This window comes from Barbatula barbatula (genome assembly GCF_947034865.1).
Source record: "Barbatula barbatula genome assembly, chromosome: 16".
Taxonomy (NCBI): Eukaryota; Metazoa; Chordata; class Actinopteri; order Cypriniformes; family Nemacheilidae; genus Barbatula; species Barbatula barbatula.
In genome coordinates, this window is record NC_136779.1 from 17,776,612 (window position 1) to 17,790,451 (window position 13,840).

Below are 13,840 nucleotides of genomic sequence, written 5' to 3' on the forward strand. Positions count from 1 at the left end.
AATCTTTGATTTTTTTTTTCAAATGATCCAATGACCGGACTTCAGTTAGGTGGATGATTTACAAGTGCAGAGGTGGAATCCAAACACACATGGTAGCACAACGGAAAAAAAACCACAACACAGGGAGTAGAAAACAAAATGGCATCATTTTTACAAGACTTCTCACTGCAATTATGAGGACAATAACTGCCAGAGCCACAGCATCCGCACACAACCCCTCTTACTTCTATTGAGCTCTGGCAGACATTTTATTATCATAGCTCCTACCCTTCTTGGATCATAAAAGAGTTTGCCAAGTTAAAGCATTTCCATGCCATTTCAATAGACAAACACCTATATAAAACCCAATGCAAAATAAACTAAAATAAAAAACTACTGGATCCATAACTGCACCCTCACAATATTCTAAATTACCACAAACTCCTTACAACAGTCCACATAGGATTTTATCAGTGCCGGCATTTAGACCGTGTAGTGCCATATGTTGTATGTATATGCATGAGATATTGGTGTACAAATGTGCATAGTCTTATATTCACGGAATCACCTTATTACAGATTGATTTGAGTAACTTCACATCAACTTGTCAAGTGGTTTTGTAGGTGTGATATATTTTTACTTTTGCAAGCTTTCCAAGAGGACACCATTTCAGTATTATATTAGTCAGTTGTGGGACACAAATGTTCAAACGCAAAGCTTATGTTTGAAGTAATGTGTAAACTGCATCTGTTATGAAACGCTGGTAAATCAGTCCTGACAATTTCAGAATATTACATTACCAGTGCATTCGTTTTGCTGCTTGTGCAAACAAGGAGCTAGGATTAGTGAGTATGTGCTGATGTTGCATGTTGTGTTTACAAAAGATATCTTCTCAGTGCTGCAGCCTTTGATATACAGGAATAACAATGCTCTGGTGCTGATGTGTGAATTATAGCAAAACAAAAACCGCTGCGGATTTAAAACAAACAGGAAATCTAGGTATTTCATAATTGAATAGTCTTGTGTAAGAGGTTATTGAGTTATGAGGTTGACCATCATATAGCAAACACTAAATGGTGTTTAACGTTGATGTGTATGAAGACCTGATTTAAAGCTACACAACTGTTAATATTGCTAGCAACTGAACAAAATTTTTCGGTAACACATTACAATAAGGTGATGTTAGTCAGCATTTGTAAATGCATTAGCTAACATTTAATCGTTTTTCAGCATTTATTAATGCTTGCTCATGTGAATTCATGTCAATACAATTCATTTTAGTTCATGAAGCATTAACTATATATGTTAACAGTGATGGCGTTTGATTTGAATAATGTATACGTAAATGCTGACATTAACACAAATGAATCTTGTTAAATGCTGTGGAAGTATCGCTCATTGTTAACAAATAGCACCATATTGTAAAGTGTTACCAATGTTTCTAATAAAAATGTTTGCCTCCAGTACTGCAGATAGTTCAGTTGGTTTGGTTGGTTAACTTCTGGCTCTTCTGTGAGTACTGACTGTTCAGGATGAAGTTTATTATGGCCCTGTCTTTTACACATAACTCTGTTCAACGCCAAAATCTGTCTCCTTCCCAGGACCCAGGGTCATTTTGACACCTGTTCTGTTTTCTTGCTTATCATTTTCACAGCATTTTTACTATTTTACTTAATTCATTTATATTATCTCCCTCTATTTTTCCACACATCACTATACATTTAATATAATTGGACGTCTTTTTTTGTTGTTTCAAAGCATAATGGTGTTGGGACCAAAATTGGATACAATTATTATTGATGCATCGTTATATTTTCTGGATCGATGGGTTACTGAATATTTGTCCCTTAACCTTTTCGTCCCAAGGTTCAGGCTTCATGTCAGTGATTAACTAGGAGACCTCCCCTCTCTACCCCATTCATGTTCTCTCCTCTGCCTGTTTATTTGCAATAAAAGTTGGACACAACCATATAATTGAAAGAGAACATTAAGGTAAGAGAAATTAATATTTTCTTATTGTTCTTTGAGACTTCAGTCATTAGACTACTATGGCAATATCGTTTTAGGAAATTGGACTCAAACTGATTAATACCATTTATTTGGCCTTTCTCCTTAATATGCTTTCAGGTCATTAATGTGGCTGTGTGGAAACAAGTTTCGTTGCATACTTGTATGTATAAGTGTCTATATGAATCTTTCATGTAAAAATAGCATGTTAACCTGTTTGTTGAGCAAGAACGGGAATTACCCAAACTGAGATAGAGCTAAAATTGATCACCCCTGTGACTGTTTAGATTAGACAATCTGTTAAATACAGGGATCTCAGCTCCCTATTTTAGTTGATTGAAAAAGCCTCTCTTACTTTACATCTTCAACAAGTGTCAGAACAGCGAAGATGTATACTCTTCTTCGGCCACATGTATTACATCGTTTCATGTCTCTGCGCTACATGAGCATGGCTGAACCACAGTCTCTGGTATCAAAGCGTGGTGATCGTGACCCTACCGCACCCGCCTTTCTGACATTTGAGGACCCACGAGCATTTAAAGTAAAGAGTGTCTGGGAGATCATCCGAGCCCTTGGAGTCTTCAGACTTTGCTCGTTCCCTGTACTAGTTAACAACTGTGGTAAGGTAAGGCATACACCTGCAACACACTGACAACTACGTCCTTCATTTTCACCTGGTGCACAGATGAATTACGATACAGCACCAGCTGAGAGGCACCTAGAAATGAGCCGCTTGAATGCGTAAAATAAATGAATCTTTCTCTCCTTCTTTTTGGCAGTTAATGACCTTTACAAAAATGCTTTTGGGTGAGCGGATTTTCTCAATGGTCCTGCGTCCATCTGTGTACGCTCAGTTTGTTGCTGGTGAAACCGAAAGAGAGATAGCAGAATCCATGCAAAAGATGAGCTCTCTGGGCCTCCACCCCATGCTGGCTGTTCCTATCGAAGAGGACTTAGGAGAAAGCACTGGGTAGGATATTTGGAAAACGTTGTATCAAGAGTTAAGCATTTGAACTCTTACTGTTAAATAATATTATAGTGTTAGATTTGAACTTTTTTATTACACACAAAAACATTATATATACTGTATATATATATATATATAATGATTTGATCACCTGTCGATTTTGAAAGTTTGCCTGCTTACAAAGAAATGACGGGTCTATCATTTTTATGGTAGGTTTATTTTAACTGATAGAAACAAATATCAACCAAAAAATCGGGGAAAATGTATATAAAGGTTATAAATTGATTTTCATTTCAGTCAGTGAAATAAGTATTTGATCCCCTACCAACCACTAAGAATTCTGGCTCCACAGATTGGTCATGTGCCTATATGGACCACAGATTATTTCTGTCACTTTAAGAAAGTACTACTTATAACAGCTTGCTATGTATATAAAAGATGCCTGCCATCAGACTCTGTATCTTTCATTTCAACCTCTCCACCACCATGGTCCAAGACCAAATAAGTTTCAAAGGGACAAGATTGTAGACCTGCACAAACCTTGAATAGGCTACAGACAGAAGCTTGGTTAGGAGACTACGGTTGGTGCGATTATTTATTATTATTTGGAAATTGAAGAAATACAAAATATCTATCAATTGTCCTTGGTCTGGAGCTTCCTGCTAGATTTCCCCAATGGGGTAAAGATGATCAGGAGAAGTTAAAGATCAGCCCAGAACTCCACGGAAGAAGCTTGTTAATGAGTTCAAGACAGTTGGGACCACAGTTAGCAAGCAAACTATTAGTAACACGCTATGCCACAATTTATTGAAATCCTGAAGCACTGAAAGTCTGAAGTTTGACAATGAACATCAAATGATTCAGAAAAGGCTTTGGAGAAAGTGCTGTGGTCAAACGGGAAGAAAATTGACTCCTGTTTTTGGAGGGAGAGAAATGCTGACTAAGACCCCAAGAACAACATCCCGGAAGAGAAGCACAGATTTGAAAACATTATGCTTTTTATGACTTCACCGCATTGAGGGTTTATGTACCATCAAATATTGGGTAAGAACCTCCTCCCCTTAACTAGATCACCGAAGATGGGTCATGGATGTGCTTTTAACATGACAAAGACCCCAAACATATTGCCAAGACAACCAAAGAGTGGCTAAAGGAGGAGCACATTAAATGTCTTAGCCTAGTCCTATAGAAAATCTTTGAAGGAGGCTAAAACTCCAATTTGCTGAGTGACAGCCAAGAAACCTTAAAGATTCACAGAGGAGTGGACTCAAATGTTTCCTGACACATGTGCAAACCTGGTGACCAACTATCAGAAATGTCTGACCTCTGTGCTTGTAAACAAGGGTTTCTCCAGTAAGTACAAAGTTATGTTTTGCTCGGGGATCAAATACTTATTTCACTGACTGAAATGCAAATTAATATACAACATTTATATAAAATTTTTCCCCTGTTTTTTATATTCTGTCTCTATCAGTTAAAAAAAAAACCTACCATAAAAATTATAGACCCTCCATTTATTTGTAAGGAGGCAAACTTGCAAAATCAGTAGAGGATCAAATATTATTTCCCTCGCTGTATATATACACACAAACCATTTGTTTTTCCACAAAAGCAGAAACCATCATTGTCATCTCTATTAAACATTTCAATATAAACAATCAACATGGCCACGAAAAGTCCCGTACTATTTAAAATCAGATCTTCTAGATGTATTGTGTCCATTCCAGTCCAGTGTCTGTTGAATTTCAACAAAATTCAAGTTCAGGAGTTACAGAAAGAGTGACAGCATGACAAAACACATGAAAACCTCGATTTTTATCACAGTTATCACATTCAAAAATACATTTAGAAGTTTTCCTAAATTAATGTACAAATATTACTGCTGTATTGCTTAATAATCAACATGAACTTGTTTTCTTTGCGGTATTTGAGGCCTGACAAAACAGCATCTTTTCGGTTATTTTCACCTGTTATTTTCAGTTTGCGTTCTCCGCAAATAAATGCAAATAGAAACAATCTTTTTATTTGAGATTTTATCAAAAAACTGTTAGTAGTTCACAGAATGATACAAAGCGTATTTACCTAAATACATACCTATAAATAGATAGAAAATCGGCCTCTGAATGGTTGGTATAATGGTATTTATACACACACACACACACACAAACAATGCTTTTGATTGACTGATCATCAGCAAGTGTGAGCATCTCTATAGAAACTGAAGTTTTGGCAGTTGGCTGGTGTGGAGCATTCAGGTGTATATTATCACAATGCCAAGCAGGAAACACATCAGTTATGAACTTAGACAAGCAGTTGTTGCTGCCATCAAACTTGGAAGCACAATACGGACATTTCCAAACACTGTGAGGTCCATCGTTCTACAGTGAGGAACATTATTCACAAGTTGAAGATAGTAGAAGACCGTTTTAATCTTCCCAGGAGTAGACATCCCAGCAAATTCACCCCAAGGTCAGACCGCGCAGTGCTCAGAGAAATTTGCAGACAACCCAAAAACTCTACCTCAGACTCTACACGCCTCTGTTTTCATGGTAAATTATGAGGTTTGTGACAGTACAATTAGAAAAAGACCATACAAAAAAAACATGTCTGGAAGGCTTGCCATGAAGAAGTTTCTTCTCTCTAAAAAGACCGTACCTAAGACAGCTAAGGTTTGCAAAATGAAGGTATTCTAGTAAAATGTGTGGCCATATGTACAACAGATAAAGCTTGGCCAGTATTGGGCATGTAACTGGACAATAATCTACAGCAAAATGGCTGAAATAGAAAAGAATACTGACCCAGTCAAGTCCAGAATAACAGCCATGTCAAGACCAGGGCCCGTATTCTTAAAGCTTCTAGGAACCCTCTAAGAAAGCTCTTAATTAAGCTTAAAAAACTTTAATAGAAAATGCACAATAAGACACAATAAGTTTCTGTTAGTGCTGTAATTGTTTGTGTGATCAGATTGTGACAGTTATGACAGAAACAAATAATCTCTGCAGCATAGTTGCATTTCTCCAGTTAGCAAATATTTTAATGTAGTGATATATATATATATATATATATATATATATATATATATATATATATATAAATATATATATATAGGTTATATACTGTGTATATATATATATATATATATATATATATATATATATATATAAATATGTATATTCATATACACTTTTCATGCTACACATACAGGGAACGTCGATATGAAGACAACCTGGTGGCCATGTTGGAATGCATCCATATGTCTCACAGTAAAGGATGGAGTAAAAATCCAATGATGCAACTGAAGATTACTGCACTTCTCAGCCCTGAGCTGTGTGTGGGTGTTTATTCTTGTCAAAGATTAAGTTCATGTCTTAAAACTAACGCAAATAATGTATCGTAAATTTGACATGGCGCTGCTTTTGTTTTGTCAGTTTAATGTTGTCACTCATCTTTCAACATACTGTATGCTATTAAGTTACAAATTATACATGTTTGTAGGTTAAGCTGACCTCTCTGCTTAGGACTGAACGATATGATCTAAACTTGCTTGTCAAAGCCATGGAAGGAGAGGTACAGATATTGGTTATTTCTTAAAGAAACACCACAGCCGTGGATTTATGTGTTACACATTTTATATGATGTTTTGTTTTTTTATGCAGTATATTTTATAAATGTGTGTGTGTATATATATATATATATATATATAATTTGTTCCATTTTGATTAGTTCTAGCGATCCCCAAAGGAAAAATACTGATTTGATGAATTGGACAAAAGATCTGCACCATGCCCCTGTAGTCCTGAAATTTGTGGGGGACAGAAGAAGTCACAAATGATCATTTAAGTTTTAGTTGTTGTTAATGATTAGTTTCTATAGCCAGGCTACATCAAAAACATACCTGTAGAGACTGGCTTATTCATCAAGCTACCTTGTACTGCGCGATTTGTGTTATTTAATAAGGTTTTAGAATTATGCATTGTTTTCCCCAGCATCAGCTTTTAAATCAATGTCTTATTTTGTATCGGGTAGGAAAGATTATGTCAGTCATCTTCATTCACACAGCGCTTTAATACCGATTATATGTAACCAGAGACATTTTATCCAATAGGAAATCATGTTTTCTGGCCTATCGGAGAGTGAAAACACACACTTCATATGTGGCCTTCAGAGACTGAACAAAATAGGAGAGGTACCAATATTTGTAATGGATCAAATCTTAGTCACAAGGAATGCATCATGTTCTAATTTCAATGCCTAAGAAATCTAAATATGTATTTCTCTCAATGTATATTATAGGCCAGCGCTAATAAAGTCCGTGTTCTGGTGGATGCTGAGTACACTTATATAAACCCTGCACTTTCACTCATTACCATGGCGATGATGAAAAAGTTTAATCAACAAAGTGCCTGGATCTGGAACACATACCAGTGCTATCTAAAGGTAGGTATACTGCCTTGGCCTGTTGGTGTAAACTGATTTGAACAGGCATCTCAGTTTTGCCAAAATGGTATTCATGTGTTCTAGCCTTCAAAAACTAGACCTGCCTGAACATGCTGGGAAACCAACTAAAACCATCTAACAGGCTTAGGTTTGTTTCTTTAGACCAGCATGAATGTCATTGCTTGTTCTGGTTAATGAATGTACAAAGGGGCTATGCTTTGGTGCAAGTGAGGTGGGGTGACCAGCATTGATTTTAATGTTGCTACTCTAGTTGACCTTCTCATTATAGTGGCATAGAAGCCTGTTAGGGATGAGCAGGCAAATGCAACATCCTGTAGTCTGATGACCATAAATGCAGGTCCAAAAGCTAATTATAAGCCTTCTATTGGTTGAATATAGTCTTGCTCTATTTGTTTGCCTGCAGGAGTCAAGGAATCTGTTGTGTGATGCCATTCAGACATCCAGTGATCAGGTGTTCTGTCTTGGCATTAAACTTGTCAGAGGGGCTTACATGGACAAAGAAAGAAATTTAGCTGAGAAAGAGAAGCGTACAGATCCAATACATGAATCATGGGAAAATACAAATGAAAGGTGAGTCCAAATATTACTTAACATTATAAAGAGTATATCTGTTCCTATTTTAGAATTGCCTTGATTGCATGGACTTTCTAAAATGATTCTGCGTATAATTTCATAGTTAATATACAGTCAAATAAAAAAATATTCAGAGACATTTTTACTAGTGGATGCAGGAAACTGTAGTTCATTTATGTAAGTGAGGATAGCAAAATAAAGTTCATTTTGACATTAAAACTGAGGGCACTGAGATTATTGAGACACTTTGACTTGGCCATGTTTTACTTGCGTGTTTTTTCTAAATTGCTAATGTGACCTTTTTACACCAAAGACTGACCAAAAATCAAAGGAACAGTTTTTTGGAACATCTATTGACTCAAATGCAATATAATATACATAACCATGTGTTCAGATGTTTATAAAGACCTTTCATAATGAAGCATTACGTTTTCTTACCTTAGAATGAGCTATTTCTATCTACAGCGCTGGTCCCCTAGCATGGAATGTTTTTGACATGTCGCCATGTTGTTTCAACAGTAGTCCTAAACAAATGAACTGCTCTACAGAAAGCGTTTCGTAAATACGTTATCTCATAGGGGAAAGAAGCGAAAATGTGACAACATCTTAATCCTCTCTCAGCCTCCGTAGTGCTTGCAAAAGGGAAGGGAAACATTGCTTGGTAATGGTTGCCCAAAATTGGTATTATCTAATCGTGTCTAATCGCTGACAGCTATTCAACTTAATCCATTACATAATTTTCTATCAAAGTTGTCAAAATACAATATAAAGATGAATGTGTTCTATTTCCATTTTCTAAACTATAGTGAATAAACTGTGATAATGTGAGAAATGTTGAAGGTGTCTGAATCAATTTTGGTTTGACTGCATACCATTTTATGCTTTGCATTGTCTAGAAATTGTTGTTAGTTAATGCAATCTCTGTTAAATCATTTTTTTATTCTGTTTTCAGTTATCTAGTAAATTTGACCACACTATAGTTTAGATCAGTCTATTAATGGCTATTAATTATTGTTCTTTTGGTATCAGAATCTTAGCAATAAACATGCATTTCAAAGAGTATTTTCATTACATGAATAAACAAACGATGCCAGGCAAACTGTTGTTTGTTTCAACATTTAGTTTATAGTATGTTATTTTATTATATAGTCGGGGGGAAATTAAGAGACAGTTTTAAAGTACCATTTCAGTCTTATTTATAGGTATATGTTTAGGTTAAACTTAATTTTTTTGTTTAATGCTGTGAACCACTAACAATATGTCAAATAAAAAGCAAATATTTATATTTATTTTCAGAAGATGAAAACTGGAGAAACCGGTCATAATAACAGAAATTATGCACTAGAAGTTATTTTTCAATTTTAAGCAATAAAATTGTAATATTTCTATATATCTGTTTAGGAAAAGTTTGACAATTCTTTTTTTATGTGATAGTCTCTGTTTTATAATTAGACTTTTCATGTGTCTTGTCATGCTGTCAGTCTTTCACGTTGCTTTTGGATGACTTCGTTATTCCTGAAGTTTGATTTTGTTGAAATTCAACATACACTGGACTAGAATGGCCACAATAGATCTAGAAATGCTGATCAAATTAAAATGTGTAATGGTCTATTGATTTTATTCCGTGGCTGTTATATGTTATATATAAGTATATACTGTATATATTGCAGTGACTATAAAAAGTATTCACTCGCCTTCTTTTTTCACATTTTTAACTTGCTGCCTTGTGTTAAACTAATTCAAGTTTCTTTTTACCACATCAATCTAAACATACACCATAATGGTAAAGCAAAAAAAACTGATTTTTCACAAAATGTTTTTAAGTACATTGCAAAAGTATTCATACCCTGAACTCAGTTCTTGGTTAAAACACCTTTAAAGCATGAAGTCTTTTGGGGTATGATGTGACAAGCTTTACACATCTGCACTTGGCAATTTTCTGCCATTCTGCTCCTCAGATCCTCTCAAACTCTGGCAGTAGATAGACATTTTCATTGTTCTTTGTGCACAAAATCATTGTCCTGTTGGAGAAGAAACCATCTTTCCCATGTCAGAGGTTTTCATTAAGGGTATATCTAAATTTTGTGCGGCTGAGCCTTTCTTCCATCCTGACAAGTCCCACAATTCCCAGCTGCTGATAAACACACACAAAGCATGATGCTTTTATCACCACACTTTACTTTTGGGGTGATCTTGTGCAGGGCATGAGCAGCATTTCTTTGTTTCCGGAAGACATGATGCTTGAAACTGAGATTCATCAGACCATTTCAGCCCAAATATTTGCCCAATAGTAGGAATTGCCCAATAGTACATTTCCCATGCCTTATGCATGAGAGGGGCAGCAGTCAAGAATATGAATAGAGGAAAGGAGGTCCGAGGTTTCACTGGGTTTGTAGGGTAGGCAAGTTCTTTGACGTTGGGCATGTCCTCTGATCCCAACTTTCTTAAGCAGCCTTGTAGTGGAATTGGAAACAAAGACCATGTAGCCCACTTTCACAGGGAACACTTTCACTGTCCTTCCCCGATCTTCAGCCTGTGCCGCCAAGTTGGCATACCGGAGCTTCTTTCTTTCAAATGCTTCGTTAATGGCCTCTTCCCAAGGTACAGTCAACTCAAATATTATGACTGTCCTGCAAAACCATGTCCAGCTTTTTCTGTCCCTCCCGAATAAAGGGTTGCCTTTTTAGCGAGTTAACCTGGGCGTTTTGGGGGATGGCATTTGCTGCCACTCTCTTGCTCTCTACTGCTGCAGCCAATTACTTCAGTTTGCATTCTTCCCCACATCTGTGTCTTGAAATGATAATGCCTCAGAGCTCTACTGGCAGTTATTTTGACCTCATAGCTTGGTTTGTGCTCTGATATGCATTTTCAGCTATTAGACCTTTTATTAAGAGATGTGTGCCTTTCCCAATCATACTCATTCAATTGAATTTGCCACAGGTCAACTCCAGTTGAAGTGTAGTAACACCAACAAGCTAAATTTCAAGTGTCGCAGAAAAGGGGATGAATACATATGCAATGTAATTGTTTCGGTTTTAATTATTTTTTATAAAATTGGCATTTTATATTTTTTTTATAAAAGTTGTCACAAACCTTTTTTTGCTTTGTCATTATGGTGTATGGTGTTGTCATTTGTCATTTGGCATAAACAACTAAATGTGGGGGGGGGATTAAGGGGAGAATACTTTTTATAGGCACTGTATATACTTTTTGGGACCACTGTATTTTAATGTCTCAATTTTTTTGCAACCTGTATAGTTATAATGGATGTCTGGAGATGATGCTTAACCTAATTTTTGAGAAGCCTGAACACTATATGATGATTGTTGCCACTCACAATGAAGAATCAGTCAGGCGGGCAGTGACACGGTAAACCTTTGCACACAGTGAACTTCTCTCATCTGATCATTACCAGCAATGTAAAGTAAGATCCCAGTATTTGTAATGTATTTATTTCTGTATTTTAGAATGGTGGAGTTAGGAATGGACGAAGACAGTAGCTCTGTCTGTTTTGGTCAGCTGCTTGGAATGTGTGACCATGTGTCTCTCACTCTTGGTAAGAAGAGGGAATCAATAGCCCAATAGTCTTCATTTTAATAACAATACATGGGATTATTTTTGCCTTTCTTGATTCTTCTCCCATTTTAGCTCAGCATGGTTTCTCAGTTTACAAATCAGTGCCATACGGAACAGTGGACAACACGTTGCCATATCTGGTCCGAAGAGCTCAGGAAAACCGTACTATCATCCAGGGCATCCGTAAAGAAAGAGACCTACTGAGACAAGAGCTCCGCCGCAGAATTAGGGAAAAGATCACAGGGGCCAAAAAAGATACTCAAAAGTAGAAAAGAGAGCAAACATAGAGGGTTGAAATTGAAAAGTGAGTGCAAAAACTCTTCTTTCTTTCACTATTGTAAGCTCAAACTCCTGATAATTCAAAAGTACTTTTACAATTTCAATACATGTTGACAAATATCCCTTTAGAGAACTGATTCAAATGCAGTCACATATTATATTTACATTTACTCTAAAACACATGGGATGATTTGGGATGACTAGTTTTTTAACTAGGATGTAACAATTTATTCCTAAAATAATAAATACAAATAAATAAATTAAATTTCTAGGTCTCCAGGTCTTCATTTAGTAAAAATACAACAAACAAAAATACAATCTGTTGTAATTTGCTTTGGTTGTCAGCAACTTTTACATCAAATAAAATATATCAAATAACATATCAACATTTTGAACTTCAGTGCTGTTTACATAACCTTATTTTAAACTCTTTCTCTGTCTATTACCAAATGGAAAGGGGAAAAACAGGGTGAAGTTGGTGTAGTTTGTTGAGGAAATTGTCACCTAGACTTTAATGACCCTTCCTCTGTTTCTAAAGCACTCACTCCTTGACACCTGCTAATGAGCAAATGTCACAACTGTTTTAAAGAAAACATTGAGCAAAACAAGTTTTTTTTATTTAGGTTTTGAATAAAAAATGAAGAGAAAATATTTTCCTGGTGCTCACGGAACTGCACGGTTACTCTGCATTGACACATGTTGGAACTGACTTCAATTCACTTTAGTACAGACTCTTAGAGTCAACGTTTCCATTTTTGGAAGCATGTATTCTTTGCTGCCAATGGGTTCCCACAACCCTTCACATGTAGTCCAATTACAAAGAGTGAATTACTTGTGAAAGGCCATTTACTGCTTTAATGTATATTATGATCTGAGAAATAAGCCCTGTGTTTTTTAATATACATTTGATTTTCTTTTACACTTTTATGGTATCATAAGTTTTTTGCAGATGTGAAATGTCTGTCAGTGGTTGAATTAATTGAAATACAGATAAAGGAACATTTTGTATTGGCGGATGATGTCGTATTATTGGGGTCATATGGCACCATTTGGCTGTTTTTCTGTGTCTTTGGTGTGTTATAAGTTGCCCATGCATGTATTAGACTCGTGAACTTGCAAAAATGACAGTGTCAGAACAAAAGATGCATTCTATCTAAAAGCGAATGCTCACTCAGACCTCCCTGAAATGCCTCGTGTAACCAAAAGATGAGACAACTAAAAGCGAATAGTTACATTTTATTTACAACACTGTTCCAGAAAAGTACAATCCGAATGATCAAGTTTGGGCAGAGCATTTGCTTCATGAACCTGGGAGAGATCAAGACCAGAATGAAGGCTTTGGTTAAAAAGTGGGGCGATTCCAACCATTAAAACTTTGCAAGGACAGTCTGGCGCTTCAGATTCGCATAAGTATATTTTCATTGAAAGACTTTGTTATGGCCTAAAGTAAGTTACGTTGAGTTTGGCGCATGTTGTTTCCATGTTGTTTTGTGTTCAAACTAGAGGCAACAAATGCCGCGTTTATAATGTGGTTTATTGTCTTTGTAGAGTCACCTCAAGACATAGCGTAACACAGGTTGACCAAGAAGGGCCAAAGCGTGCACATTATTTATTATGTTACCATTTCCTGCTGTAATGCAAGCTTGTTGTTATCTCACACAAACTCTGTATGATGTATATGGTTGTTTGTTTATAGTCTTTATAACGTTATATATAAAAGGTAAAACAGTTAGCTATCGTTTTAACTATTTAACTTTTTTTTATAAAACCTTACCACACCTTTACATCCTGTAAAGTCTTAAACATCTTCATTTTGTGGATCAGATTCGGGCTCGAATTGATATAAAGAAGTACTGATGACATTTTATCACCTGTCTGTACAATTGCTGCGGAGCCTGATATTCTGAATATTGTAAGAGGTATTACATTTCCGTCACACGCTTGGAGTACTCGACCAATCACTACGCACTGCTTAACTGGCCAATCATGCAACACCTCACT

General features: G+C 36.1%; 1 protein-coding gene across 1 annotated transcript; it reads left to right on the forward strand.

Moving 5' to 3' along the window:
* Positions 1-1,895: 1,895 nt before the first annotated feature.
* On the forward strand, positions 1,896-12,852 carry prodh2 (proline dehydrogenase 2). The gene is made up of 11 exons (XM_079476263.1): positions 1,896-1,971; positions 2,107-2,611; positions 2,766-2,956; positions 6,158-6,284; positions 6,449-6,520; positions 7,059-7,139; positions 7,247-7,390; positions 7,815-7,981; positions 11,243-11,353; positions 11,452-11,540; positions 11,633-12,852. The coding sequence occupies exons 2-11, from the start codon at positions 2,375-2,377 to the stop codon at positions 11,827-11,829; spliced, it is 1,416 nt and encodes a 471-aa protein (XP_079332389.1). The 5' UTR covers positions 1,896-1,971; positions 2,107-2,374; the 3' UTR covers positions 11,830-12,852.
* Positions 12,853-13,840: the final 988 nt, after the last annotated feature.